We start from the raw sequence: 14779 nt of genomic DNA, 5'->3' as shown, positions 1-14779 counted from the left end.
ATAGATAGATATATAGATATATAGATATAGATAGATAGATAGATAGATAGATAGATAGATAGATAGATAGATAGATAGATAGATAGATAGATACACACGCTAAAGTGCAGCTCAAATAAGAAGAAAAACAAATTTTTGACTTGGTAAACATTCTGATTTAAAATTCAGTCATTTAAAAAATCATTTAAAACCATTTTAATTATCATAGTTAAGATGTAGATTCATAGTTTCACTGCTGTTCTCTGTTTCATATAATTACAAGTGACTGCAAATGAACTTGTGCTTGATTGCCAAGTCTTTATGCCAGGAACTAAAACATTTTTGAGGTTTTAGTCTCTTCAACAAATATCAATCATACATTCCTTTTACAGTCACAACTCTTTCAATTTATCATTACATGAATTTAAAAAATCCATACATAAGTACAATTCTATGGCATTTCAGTTACATTTACTTTGTTTAAATGTTCACTAAAGGATTTATTTTTCCAGATACATGAAATGTACAAAGTATAAACTTTCTAGGGAGAATAATAATATTTGTCTGCAGGCGATGACACATATCTCACAATTCAAGTGAAGATTAGGTGCTAAAATCTCAACTGAAACTAATTTGCGACAATAATCAAAGCAGGTGCACATACACTAAGATGCCTTGTGAAATAGCATGAGACTGTGCTGCTCTAGTTCTGAGATTAACAACTTTGATTACTTTATCTCTGTGCTTTGTTGAGCAGCGGCCGTGACCATTGACCATCAAGATGTTCCACGACTGGCTGCTTTCCGTTCCACATAATCAGAGATAAGTGCGGACATGGCTAAGGCATTGTGTGGCACATGGGTGGGTGTGTGTGTTAGGGTGTACAAAACAACATGAACAGTTTGAGTTTACAGGTGTACTGTATTCAAAAAGACCTGTATACATAAATACATCAATCTGTAGAATCATTTCTGTGTATTATTTTCTGTGTATCAAAGTCATGCAGGAAGGAGAGGAAGGTGCAGAGCCAAGGAGGAAGCATTTTTAGACATCTTGTGAATTCCTCAGGAAATATGGCAATCTAGGAAATTTGCAGTGATTATATCTATGAATGTGTAGGAATTTTAATAGATTCTGATCAGTCTTTAATCTGGGACTGTTAGCCTCAGCTGGTGTCTGTGCTCTCTGGGTACCCTTCGAGTTTATTACATCTTTTGTTAAGCAATTAATGCCCATAACTGAAAACATCACAAACCAAAGCAAACACACCTACTTCCTAAAAATGCACTGAAACCTACTAAAACTGGTTCAACACTCCATTTTTTTAACTGCTTATCCAGGACCATTTCTACCATTTTAGGAAAGAGACTAAATGTCTGTACAAGAGAATCTACAAAGAGAACAATCAAGTACAGTATTGGGCTCACTGAAGACCAAAGATAAGCATACACATGTGAAAACTCTGTTAAAGAAAATACTTCCTATGTATTTGAAAAAAAAATTGGCACGTATGAATAGGTTGCACTTGTACTCTTTATTGATATTAGAAATTCAATATTAGTCTTACGCTTGAGTATATTTTGACTTTGTATTGTATAATGAGAATTTTCTGCGGTGCTTTGTACTTCATTTTAGTCTTACCTTAACATTAAAAAAAATCAATGCGTATGTTCAAGATGTGAGATAAGATGGCAAAGAGTGTGTGTGTCCTTCAACAGAACTCTCTTTTTAAATTCATGCAGACTCGACTGTCACTCATGTCCAGCAATATCGTGCAGTTAAAAGGTAAATGTCCTCTCCACAGGTGAACTTAAACTGCTGAATTTGTGCTTACCTCGAGAGTTCAGCAGCATTGTGTATCACTGAACAGTCTGATTTTGGTCCTCACATAATTAAAAGGTGCTGGAGGTATAATAAGCATGTTGTTGGTACAGGAAGGGATAAGATAAGTGACTTAAGCAGACAGATTATGATAAGCCATACTGTATGATGTACACTAAAAGCAGTGCAAAACAAGAGCTCACTTTATATCTCTACAAGATAAGAGAGCCACTTCAGGTTACTTCAAGCTGCTTTTGTAGTTCACCCCAGGAGAAAGTGTTGATTTAACTTCTGAAAAATGTTTCCGGCAAAATAAAACAAATTACATATTACTAAAAACACGTGTGTGATAGAAAGTACACACTGGCAAAGCATACAAATGTGTATTATGAAACTCAAAAGAATTGAGCGTTTTAAGGATCTTTGAACAATGTTTTAAGGTATGCGCGAGGATCCTTTCACACAGCTGGAACATCACCAGGTACAATCCTGAGGAGGCAGTGGAAATAAACACTTGGCAGGGTAACTGTGTGCAAGTGTATTCAAAACACTGGGGTCCAATGATTATTAATCTGCAAGAAGAGATTTAATACTGCAGTAATTGTATTTCAATGATTTTGTTTTGTCTTGACATTTCTGGGCGAGTAATGGGAGTGTTGGCTTTCCCCGACTTTTACCCACTAAAGGAGAGGCTGGGCCTGAAGAGACGTGTGCAGTTGGTCTGTTATCTGCTGGCTTTCTGCTTTTAGCCAGGTTTGGCTTGTCCACTTAGCTCGCTTAGCTTGTGAGCTTGTGTGCTTCTGGGAGGAGGGGCCCAGTTTGAATGAATGTTGTGTTTATAATGACCATGAGGGGGACATTTAAGTGGCAGCCCAAACCGATTTGTAGGAGTGGAGGTGTGTTATATAAAGGCGAGCAGACATGTTGGACATGTGCAACACCTAAAAGTGTTCATCATAGGTTCTGTGTCATGACCTGACAAGGCAAGGCAAGGCAATTTTATTTGTACAGCCCATTTTCACAAACAGTTTGTCTCAAAGGGCTTCACGTGGCATCATAACAACATCCTCTGCCCTAAGACCCTCACATCGACTGAGGAAAAACTCCATAGAAAACCCTTTTGACAGGGAAAAATCTGAGAAACCTCAGGGTGAGCAACAGAGGAGGATCCCCCACCCAGGACGGACAGACGTGCAGTAGATGTTGTTACAGACAAGAAAACAGTTTACAATACAAAATGTGGGAAACACGGAAATGTTAATAACAGTTGAAGAAGGAAGCTTCTGGAAGGGGAGGCAGGGAGAGCAAGGCAGCTTGATGGGGGACTGGATGGCAGACTGGTTCATGGAAGGGGAGCGCAGGCCGGTGTAATAGTAGGGAATAAAAGGGGGGGGGGCGATGCAGCCTGGACTTAAACGTAGTTAAAGTGTCTGCCTCTCACAGTATAATGAATGTTATATAATCTTCCAGAATAATGAAGGCAGCTATTTAATATTGGCATTCAGATGTGACAGATTAGAAGACATGTTCATTTAACTGAGTTTTGCAGCTTAGAAACTGATTTAAAGGGAGGCTGATAAAGACGGAAGAAATCTCACAGAAGGAGCCTGCTGGGATGAGTTACCTTACATTCTTTGGGTTGTGTAAAGTTATAAGTCATCCCATCGAACTCAGTCATTTTACATTTCTGCTTTGTTAGAGTACGAATCAAGTTATTAACTTTTACTTGACACAGTACAAGCACCAAGTTTTTATTGCATCACTCTGCTCTAATACTGGTGGGACTGTCAGTTACCAGCACTGATAGTTATAATAACACCTGGATGCAGGAAGTACACCAGACATCAAAGCCAATTTTACATGTTGTGGTAAACTGTGTAATTACAAGTAGTATATGATGTGCGTCAAGTGTTGCACTGCATTTCTTTACAGTTACAGCATGAACAAAATGGTAAGATCTCATGCACTTAACTATCATAAATTGATATATTTGGTTGAATAATATTTAGAAAGTCTAGTAGAGCCATAACATTAAATAATCTTATCACCGTTCCAGTTGACGTAGGGTTAAACTGGACACTGGCATGCTCTGTGGCCCGTGTGGCCCATAGAGCATGCCCACTTAGAAGCCAAAGCATGCCCTATTAGAAGCCAAAGTTTTTGGCCTCATGAGCCACTGAGAAACTTTAGCAGGACTTAATTAGGCCCCTCCCCCAATGCTGGACCAAATTTGTGCATCCAAGGTTTCCTTTGTTTTCCAGTTAAATTAAGTGCATCATGTTTCATTCAAATGTGTGAGATCCAAATCATTCCCTGTTATTATACAAAGCTGAATTCTTCATACCTTTGTTATACCTGGTGTTATGTTTGTTCCCACACGTTCACCATAGTTGGGTCTGGGCATGATGGGTAACCCGAATGTATTGTTCTGTGTGGCAACAGCGAAGTTCAGTAAAAGCACACGTTCGAGCATACTCCTGCCTCCCGAGTATTATTGCAGTTAAAAGTCAGTAGATATATAACACCTGGTAATCTAAATGTTGTTCTTGCTGAACACTTTGTCCCTCCTTCTATATTACACGAAATTGCTGAAGGTTTGGAGCTAATATCTAGATTCCTTTATCTCTGCTCTGTAGTCAAATGCTAGCCAACACTGAACATAAAGGTTTAGATGTGAATGTTGCTGATACCAGATAACATACTGTATTGGAGTACAAATAAATTATTAATCAACTCTTGACAGTTATAAAACTAACCTTTGCTTATAAACGTGTATTTGGTTTCTCTATCATAATGACAAGCTGTCAAGGTCTTCAAAGACAGAGGAAAAGAGCTGTCTTATCATTTCGTGCTTCATTTGCTCTTATGTAAACCATTGACGCTGCACAGTTGCTCATGGCTTACGATTTTCTTTCAGTTGTTTGAAAGTTGATGCCTTGGCCAGCTCAGCCACCACAGATTAGATGATGCGAAAGTTGACGAATAAATGACGAATTTTGTTTTTTTCATTCTGTTTTTTTTCCCCGCTCTATGTGGTCAGTGTGACCAGTCCCTTAACGAGTAGCTTGAGGGTAGTGAAGGCTTTTGATTTTCTCAGTTAACTTCCTGTTGGTGGAATCATCCATCCATCGATTTTCTATACTGCTTATCCGTTAAGGGTCACAGGGACCTCTCCCAGCTGACATTGGATGAGAGGCGGGGTTCAACTTGAATGGGCCACCAGTCGGTTGCAGGTGGCGGTCTCATATATTCAAAATATTCTGTTATGTAATGCTCCAAAACTCAGACGTGATGCTTTTATGGCTGCACCTTCTCATAGTATTTTAACACTAGAACACAAATATTGGGAGATTTTCACCTGCATGTCATTTTATAGGGTCCCCCATGGTACCTTTTTTTTCATTTTATGTGACTCTGCTTATCATCACCTTCTTAAAATAGTCACCTAAGCCATTTTTTCAAGTTTTTTTAGAAAACACAAAAAAACTGGAGAATAAACATTTATAATATAAGGAGTTGTGTTAGACAAAGAAGAAATTGTCAAAAAATGACTGAAGGTGACAATATTGGCAAATTACAGAAGAGCACTTCTTCTTCCCCTCCTAGTTACATGAACTACCATGTACCTCATACCACTGGCAGAGGAGGAGGAGTAGCTGCAATTTATCAGTCAAATTTGCTTATTCACCCCGACCTGATTGTTCATTTAATTCATTTGAGAGCCTGACTGTCAGCTTTTCCCACCCAGACTGGAAAGCAGAGAAACCACTCTTACTTGCAGTTGTGTGTCATCCTCCTGCACCTTATTCTGAGTTCTTAGAAGAATTCCCTGACTTTCTGTCAAACTTGGCACTGAATTCAGACAAAGTCATTATAGTGGGTGACTTAAACATCCAGGTGGAGGTTGATGATGATTGTCTGGCCACTGCGTTTAAGTTGCTTCTTGATTCAGTTGGCTTCTCTCAGAGGGTAAACAAACCCACCCACACTGTTAATCACATCCTTTATTTAGTACTCACTTATGGAATAGAAGCTGACCTCATCACAGTTCTTCCTCAGAACCCCGTCTTGTCTGATCACTCCTTAATTACATTTGAATTTACTTTAACAAATTATATCCTACCTGGGAAAAAAATCCCGCTTCAGCAGATGTTTGTCTGACACTGCTGTTTCTAGATTTAAGGAGCTTATTCCAGCAGAGCTTGCTGCCACATCTTGTAGTACTATAATGGGCAGTTATGTTGATTTCACCCCCTCGCAGGTAGACTATCTTGTGGACAGCACTGCAGCAGCACTCCTTGGAACACCTGATACCGTAGCTCCCCTGAAAAAGAAGGTTATCAACCAAAAAGAATAGTTCCCTGGTACAGCCCAAAGCTGCGTGCCTTGTAACAGAAGACCAGACAACTGGAATGGAAGACACATTCCAGCCGGCATGAGGAAGACCGCCAAGCCTGGAAGGATAATTTATTAATACTGTATATAAAAAAGAACCTCGTAATGCTCGAAGCACTTACTACTCATCCTTAATAGACAAGAATAAGAACAACCCCAGGTTCCTCTTCAACACCTTGGGCAGGCTCACAAAGAACCATAGTGCTGTTGAGCAATGCATCCCCCCAACTCTCAGCAGTAACGACTTCCTATCTTTCTTTACTGAAAAGACTGTGAATATTAGAACAAAGATTGCCAGTAATGGAGGACAGACTACAGTTCCCATCGAAGCACCTCCCAGACTTGGTGCATACTTGGACAGCTTCTCCCCCATCGACCTGTCAGACTTACATAACTTCTGCAGTCGGTTCCTCCAAGTCAGCCACTTGTCTGCTGGATCCCATCCCGACAAGCTTACTTAAGGATGCCTTCCCCTTAATCAACACTTCTAGATTGAACCAAATTAATCTTTCCTTAGTCACAGGTTATGTGCCACAAGCCTTTAAGGTGGCTGTCATTAATCCGTTACATAAAAAAAAAAACTTCTCTTGACCTAGATGTGTTAGCCAAGTATAGGCCTATATCCAACCTCCCCTACAACTCCAAGATCCGTGAGACGGTTGTCCTGGAGCAGCTACATGAACATCTGCACAGCAACAAGCTCTCCCACTTTAGCTTCTCTCCACTGCCTTCCTGTAGAATTTAGAATCAACTTCAAAATCTTTCTGCTGACTTCTCAGGCTCTCAATGATAAAGCTCCATCCTATCTGAAAGAGCTAATTATTCCTTACTGTCCTACCAGAGCACTCTGCTCCCAGAATGCAGGTCTTTTAGTGATTCCTCCTCTACTGTGGAACCAGCTCTCTCCATGGGTCAGAGAGGCAGACACTCTAACTACATTTAAGTCCAGGCTTAAGACCGTCCCCTATTACGGAGCTTTCAGTTAGGACTGGTTCAGGTAGCTCTGAACCATTTATAGCTATGCTGCTGTAGGCTTAGTCTGCTGGGGGACACATCTGGTTACATGGAGCCCTCTCCTCTCCCCTCCCCTCCTCTCTCCTCTCCTCTCCTATCTCCTCCTCACCTCTCACCTCATTACCTGTTACACTTTGTAGTTTGGCCTTGGTGTCTCGCAGTCTCTCTGTGTTTCCACCATCTCTCTGCACCAACCGCCACCTGCATTGCTGTTACACTGGCCTGCGCTCCCCTCCCAAGAACGAGTCTGCCATCCAGTCCTCCCATCAAGCTGGCTCGATGCCCGTTAGTGTACAAATTGCAATTGACAAATCCCTTCATCTTCAACTTCATTTAATCCTCCTCTAGTCCTTCAGAACTTACTATAACCTCCATATCCACGAAAGCAAAGCCCAATAAAAATTCCCCTGAGAGAACAAACAATACTCTGACCTGTGTCCCCAGTGCCCTTTTATGAAGATCGTATACAAATTATCATAATAAATCATTGTAATGACACAAAGGGGAATTCTCCAGAAGAGTGGGCACAAAGCACAAAGCTGGTGAGCCACAGAATTGAGCTCTCATGATAAGATCCCTTATCGGAGGAGACCTCATATGGAAGAGTTCAATGTAGATTTGATCCAGGAGGAGATGGTGACGCATCATGAGAGGGCAGAGAGTTGATTCAAAAGCTCCAGCCCCCCTGGAGCACTGAACAGATGAACTAAAACAGATCTTTTTTATGATCTAATTCAGTTCATTCAAGCTGCCACCTGTAGCTGCACCTGCTCACGTCCCCGTCTGTCCATCAGTCTCTTCCCTTTCTCTCTCTCTTTATCTCTGTCCCTCTCTTTCCTTCTGTATATCAGTCTTCCTCCATTATCTGTCTTTGTCTCTGTCCTGCTCTCCTGCTCTCTTTCCCTCCAACCGGTCAAAGCAGAAGGCCGTCCCCATTGAGCCTGGATCTGCTCGACGTTCCTGCCTGTAAGAAGGAAGGTTTCCGCCGCCGCTGTTACAGGATGTGTTTACTGATGAAGAATTGTTGGGTGTAAATTCATTGAAGGAGTGTGGTACTGGACCTGCTCTACTTGGAAAGTGTCATGAGATAACTTTTGTTGTGATTTGACGCCATACAAATAAAACTGACTTGACTTGACGTCATTCACCCAAAAGATTAATTCTTTTCAAAGTAATTGTTTTGGAATGATAAAATTAAAAAAACCACATCTAATCGTCCTCTTCTCCACCTGCTTCTTCAGAGATTATCACACTACATCAATGATGGGTTGGCAATCTGGGCAAATGCCAGAACGGCCACCTTACAATATGACACTAGAGCCATTCACAATGGGTGGGTCAAAATAAGAATACAAAATTTATGCGAAGGTTTCAGTTTGGTTTTTTTTAGTAAATGCTCATGGCCCAAAACATTTGAAAACAGTTTGATTGTCCAGTTCAAAATGTAATGGTCAGGCTGTCCCAACCTGAGCTGCGGTAGAGGCCAGTCTGATGATGAAGAGAGCATAAGATGTGCAACATGCAACAACGGTGAACTTTGAGTTTACACTGACTCTTTCCTTCACTCAAAGACTTTTTTTCCACATTTAAGTTTATCTAGCATTGCCCCCAGGTCAGAATGTCACAGCATATTAGAATATTGTGCTGATTGTGACAGAGAAAGAGAAATTATTGGACCTGGAAACTGATGATAGTTTTATCTGGCATATTTAAGGAAAAGTAACTTCACATGGAGGTAAGATGAGCTGATGAAACTGTCTTGCTCTTGTCATCTTCTGGTGAAGCTGTTGTGTTATTTTTGTGTTGTGTCTAAATGTCCATGGTGGAGTGTACAGTATGTTGTGTTGTAGCTGCTCTCAGATTGGGTTAAATTGTTGTCTGCATAGTTCAAACAGTGACCATTTCTTTATCTATAATTCGTCAGTCGGAAATCCATACCTACGAATACAAAATATTACAGCTGAATGTTCTGATGTATCTTCTTCTTCTACTGTAGTATAACGGGATTGAAAATGAATGTAGAGAAACAGAGTGCCAATTGTATTTCATTATGCAGTCAAGTTTAAAAAAAAACTCAAGCAATCACACTTGTCTTGGTTCATCCAATGATGTTTTATTGTGTTCAGTGATTAAGTGTAAACAAGAACACTGGAATCAAAGGGCAAACTTCTGATCGGTCGATTCTCTGTTGCTGTTTCATCCCAGCACACAAAAGTCCAGCAGTGCAAGCCAACAGTCCACTGTGTGTGTGTGTGTGTGTGTGTGTGTATGTGTGTGTGTGTGTGTGTGTGTGTGTGTGTGTGTGTGTGTGTGTGTGTGATTCAGGGCCAGTTGCAACACTTGCAGGAGTCCCAGTAGATGAGGCCAGGCTGGCAGCGGTGCAGGTAGGTGTTTCCCTGGAAACACTGGAAGTAGGTGGAGCTGTCAGCAGGGTTCTCATACAGACCATCGGGCCTGCCACGGCAGAAGTCAGCTATGGGGTCCCTGGTGGTGGTGGGAGCCGGAGTGGTGGTTGGTTTTGGGGGAAAGCCTGTAGCGTCAGATGTGAAAGAATAAAGATCATAGATGACACACTGCTGTGAGACTAACCGTAACATACTTTAGAACCTTCAGAACCCTGCTGTGGTTCAACCAGTAGGGTAGTTCTTTTGTGCAATTCTGAAAGCAGTGATGACACTCTGGTACAGACAAAACAACTGTTCTGAGACAAGCAGTCTCATCAGCTGTCAAATGGACAGTAATTGTAAAAGCCCCCAATAATCTGTTTGATGAGTCTGAATAAATGGAAATTGATCCGTTTGGTTCATTTCCAATTTAGTCCCATTTAGACTCATGAATTTTCAGTTCAAGTGGACCAAATAAATAAAAACGCCTTTGCTCAGGGGCACATATGAGGGGATGTAAAGAGTTGGAAATTAGCTCACTGAAGTCTCTAATTGGTCAGAAATTTAGGTTTGTAAAACTCTTCAGCTCAGGTCTAGCAAACCTTAGTTTTTAGCAGAAGTCTACCCCCTCATCACCATTTAGTGTAGATAGTCTGCATTTTGGTTCACTTCCTGTGTCGGGTCAGAGTCAGATTCTGTTCTTAATGTAATCAAACCACTCTTGGATTCGCATGGAAATGTACTAAGATCACTTGGGAGAGGTTTTCTTAGATGGGTGAGTTTGGTTCGCACCACTGAACATTAGCAATGAATTGCAAACATATTGTTGCTGTTGGTAGCTGAGGTTCTCTATTCACCCATTGAGATCCTGAGGTGGTTGATGAGAGGATACACTCCAGCTGAGCAGAAGGATCCAGCAAAGTCATCCATGTCCATCGTCCATACATGAGCTCCTCCCAGACCGTTGGCTGTCATCCATTCCACCTACAGGGCACCATGACGGCATTAGTCTCAGAAGATTAGACTAGTAGCAACAACAGCACTACTCAAGGGCCGTTCTGAACCCTCCGCCTGGTTCTCCTTACCTTGCTAGAGTAGCTACGCCTGTCATCATAGCCCACCCAGGAGCTGCCAAATGTGGCAAATGGAACGTGCTGCTCAGCGATCCATTCAACAGTAGCGCTGGAGATGAAGTCACAGATCTGACAGACCACAAACATAAACTGAATAAAATTGGACTGTTCACGACACAGTCATCCATCCATCTAATAGGATCGCTTTAGCTTTCGCACCTCGTAAAAGGCCCAGAAGCCAGCAGTGCGGGTGTAGGGCCCAGCCTCAGCTGGCCCATTAGCAGGGGCTCCCAGTCCAGAAGCAGCAGTGTGAAGCCGGTAGGTTCTACCATACGTAGGGAAACCAAGCAGCAGCTTCTCCGCCGGTGCTCCCAGAGCCAGCCAGTGAGACATAGAAGAGTTCTAAAGATGAATTATGAGAATTAATTGTCTATTATGAGAATGATTTTTTTGAAAATACACTGAAATTGGTCAAAGCAGAAGACCGTCCCCATTATATGTATGTATGTATGGTTTTGGGGGCTCTTGTCAGATTCCAAAACAAAACTATTTACAGAAGAAAGTCCAGTGCTTTTCCTTGAAAGAGTGTTTGCTTTCATGAATCAATCTGGAAGCTTTGAACATGACAAAAATGACTTCTTGTGGCCATTTTCTTGTCACGGAGGTTCTTCCACCTCTTCATGCATTCGGCAACTTTCTCTGTGCGGGCCAATCACAGTCCTTGATGTTCACGTCACAACGCATTGACGCGACACGTAGTCAGGATTTTTTGGAGGTGCACATTAGCCTGACGTGACCCTCAGGGTCTGCGCGGCGTCGACACAACACAGAAGCATAAACCAGGCTTTAGTGTGTGTGTGTGTGTGGGGGGGTCTTACTATGTTATGATCAATGTGTGAGCCAGAGTCCACACCGCTGCGGTACAGTGGGCTGTTGTGTCCAGTAGCTGCCTCCCAATATCCATGGAAGTCATAGGTCATGACGTTGAGGAAGTCAAGATGCCTATAGATTTTGACAGGTTTTCTTTCAGATCATCACCAGAACTTTTCTCCACATTTAATACGTACAAATATATTTGGTTTAACACTAAAGGTAAACGGGCACATCATAGGGCACATCGGTAGAGAGAAGTCCTTGCTGCACACTGCATGATATCTGTCTGTAGATAAAAATAGGATAAATAAACATGCCGTTGGGTGAAAACAAACTCACATTGCAATCTTGTTGACCTCGTAGGCTCTGTTAATGGTGGGACGGAATGCACCAACGTTGGCTGACAACAGAAGCTGAGTCTTTCTGGTGTCTCTGGCATCTTCCTCAAAAGCTCTTGACAACTCCTGCAGACAGAGTCAATCCCAAAACATATCACATCCTCCATATTCCTTCGTTATTGCTGTGTTTTTCCTGCCAGAAACTTTTCATTTACTCATTCGTTATTTCATCTTTTCCTGCTGATCTAAGTGGCTTTATTTTCTTTCCCTCCTCTTTTGTATCCCCAAACTTGTGCTCATGAGAGCAAACACAAACCACCCTCTCACATGTGGTTGGTACTGTCAAAACTAAATGAATTAATTTTAAAAATTAGTAGCGACATCCTCAGCTTGGGTGCACTTATGATGGCAGACCTGGAAGTACAGTCCAGCCTCTCATTATTTGGTGACAAGCCACTCCCCCAAGGTTTGCTGTCATTCTACTACAAGAACCAATGCAGAGTGCTACCTCGAGGACAAAAAATACAACTAATGCCTGGAATTCTCCCCAAGATGCCATTCCCCTATGTGCAACCTAGTTGAGCTCAAGTCAAGCTCATTGGCTCAAATCTCCCCAGGGAAATACACAATAAATTTGAAGTACCTGCACTTGTTCTGTTCAAAGTGCAGTAAATATTTTTGTATCCTGAATCAAATAACATGAAAAGCCTAGCTAGTGTGCTGCAGGGTGGCAGTGGATGGACACACAGCAATGAACATTAACATGCCACTGATAAACTGAGCTGAAAACCTTTTTCACCATGTTACTTTCTTATTTATAAGAAAAATTGTATTGCAAATGATTTGATATTCACACAATGAGACCGTTTTTGTTAAAAAAGCGGCATGCTAACCTTGACCAGCAGTGTGAACCTCTCCTTGTCCCCATCTGGGCTGCCATTGTGTGCTGGGTATTCCCATGCCAGGTTCAGCCCATCAAAGTTGTGGCTGCGTAGAAAGCTGATGGCCGACTTGATGAAGACGGCACGGCTCTCAGGTCGAGCTACCATGGCGATGAATCTGGTGGGACACAAAAAAAAAGAACTGTGGACTCCTGTTGACATATACAGAGGCAGATTTGACAAGGATTTTGAAAGCGGCTGTAATATTTGAACTTACGGGCTTATGCCATTGACAGTGCCTCCAACAGACAGCAGAGTCTTTAGTGCTGGATTGCTAAAACCAGAGAGTGAGAGAGAGAGAGAGAGAGAGAGAGAGAGAGAGAGAGAGAGAGAAAAAAAACCTTACTGGATGTTACCAATCATGGTTAAACTCAGTATAAGCTTATCCTTATGACATAGTTCTATATTCCGTTTTCTACAGGATACTGTACACTATATCTATTCTGTTTTTTATTTTAATTTATGTTCGATTACTGTTTGACAATAGAAAAGCAGTGAATGAAGCATGGTTTTATTTATAAGACATGAGTTATAGCTAGAACCATATAGAGAGCAAATGTATCTCATCTGTCCGTCTGTCTGTCTGCTGATCAGAGAACATCAGTGGAACTGCCGTGTGTCTGCAGGCGTTCAAACCTGCTTCTTTTCCCCGCAACACAGTGATGACAAGCATGCGGGCCACAACTGATTAACTAAGAGGGATGTAGCATCTATAACAGATTATGCAAGGGATTTGACCGAGGACCATGCCATGGGCTCTGTCTCTCTGACTGATACTGCGATCTTGTACACTGTTTGAGCCTCCTACATTGATAACAGGGGTGATGAAGGGTAGTCTGTGATTGGAGTTCCAAATCTGAATTGGATGAAGCTCTGACACACCAAACACTCAACATCCAACATTCAAATCCAATTCCTAGATGTTTTGTCCTATCTGCCGACCTTCCTGGATACCCTCAAGTTACTGCCCCCACCTCCAGGCACGTAATTTGTCCTCTTGGTCTTAAATTCCTCTGCTTTGTTGATAATATCCTGTTCTATATGGCCACCAAATCTGTCAATGCAGACACTTCAACCCTCACCAACTGCATCACTGATATAAATGGTTCAAATGTTCTTATATTAAACTGTGACTAATCAGAAATTATTGTCATCGCTCTTTAAGGTCTCTCCAAATCCATCCACAACTTCTCCCTCACCATCTGTGTCTCTGCTGAACTCCAGCTCAACTTAGTCAAATCCTGCCCACCACTACAACATTCTCAGCCTTTGTCAATTTCTTTCCAGCAGAAGAAACCAACCCATGATTAATCACCAGACTGGACCGCTGCTACAGTGTTGGATGGCTCAAAATCCTTCGATATATCCAGAACTCTCCTCCTTGTCTGCCAAACCACTTCTACACCCATTGCTAAACCTGCAAAACCTCCACTGGCTCCCCCAACAAATCCACTTAAAACTCCCTGGAATCACTCAGAAATCTTATACAAGCTGACTCACCCCTCCTCTCCTCGGCTGCCACCCCCACACCCCCACCCATGTTCCCTCACTCACACATTCTTAAGGGTGTTGAGCCTGGCATACTGCTGCTCATCATTCCACTCAATGATGCTGACTTGGTTGAGGCTGTTGATGGTGGCCAGGCTGTAGACAACATGTGTGCACAGGAAAGGGTCGATGCTGTCCGCGGTGAACTTGGCACTGCTGGGCCTGTACTGGGCCCAGTTGGTCATATGGCACACCAGTTTACTGGATGAAGCTGAGGAGGGACAGAAGGAGAGCAGAGTCATTGAGTGATTATTCTAAAACTATCATCACGATTAAAATGGCCATATTATTCTGTTTATAATAGTACATCTTCACTACTCTGATAGGGTAGAGATAAAAGTACTACTCCGCTTCCACCACAGGGAGTTTGAACTCCAGCAGCAATGTTTCTTTTATTGTTCCCAGGAATTGAG

At 42.0% G+C, this 14779-nt stretch overlaps 1 protein-coding gene across 1 annotated transcript; it reads right to left on the bottom strand.

Annotated features, from left to right (window-relative positions):
• Positions 1-9375: 9375 nt before the first annotated feature.
• Positions 9376-14750, bottom strand: chia.1 (chitinase, acidic.1). The gene is made up of 9 exons (XM_086200583.1): positions 14373-14750; positions 13036-13092; positions 12771-12936; positions 11879-12003; positions 11545-11668; positions 10886-11068; positions 10679-10795; positions 10451-10577; positions 9376-9739 (listed from the first exon to the last, which is right to left on the bottom strand). The coding sequence occupies exons 1-9, from the start codon at positions 14606-14608 to the stop codon at positions 9531-9533; spliced, it is 1344 nt and encodes a 447-aa protein (XP_086056709.1). The 5' UTR covers positions 14609-14750; the 3' UTR covers positions 9376-9530.
• Between the last annotated feature and the right edge of the window lie 29 nt (positions 14751-14779).

Source organism: Aulostomus chinensis, chromosome 3, assembly GCF_037954235.1.
Source record: "Aulostomus chinensis isolate RoL2024-O1b breed Wild chromosome 3, RoL_Achi_v1.0, whole genome shotgun sequence".
NCBI classification, from domain to species: Eukaryota; Metazoa; Chordata; class Actinopteri; order Syngnathiformes; family Aulostomidae; genus Aulostomus; species Aulostomus chinensis.
This window is presented reverse-complemented; position numbering and strand designations above follow the sequence as displayed.

Excerpts from the sequence above, each read along its gene's own strand:
- chia.1 (XM_086200583.1), bottom strand. The coding sequence starts at position 14,608 with ATGACTCTGCTCTCCTTCTGTCCCTCCTCAGCTTCATCCAGTAAACTG. Across the intron at positions 13,093-14,372 it reads CTCAACACCCTTAAGAATGT|CAATCCAGCACTAAAGACTC; the intron begins GTGAGTGAGGGA and ends CTCTGGTTTTAG. Across the intron at positions 9,740-10,450 it reads CCACCTCAGGATCTCAATGG|GCTTTCCCCCAAAACCAACC; the intron begins GTGAATAGAGAA and ends CTGACGCTACAG.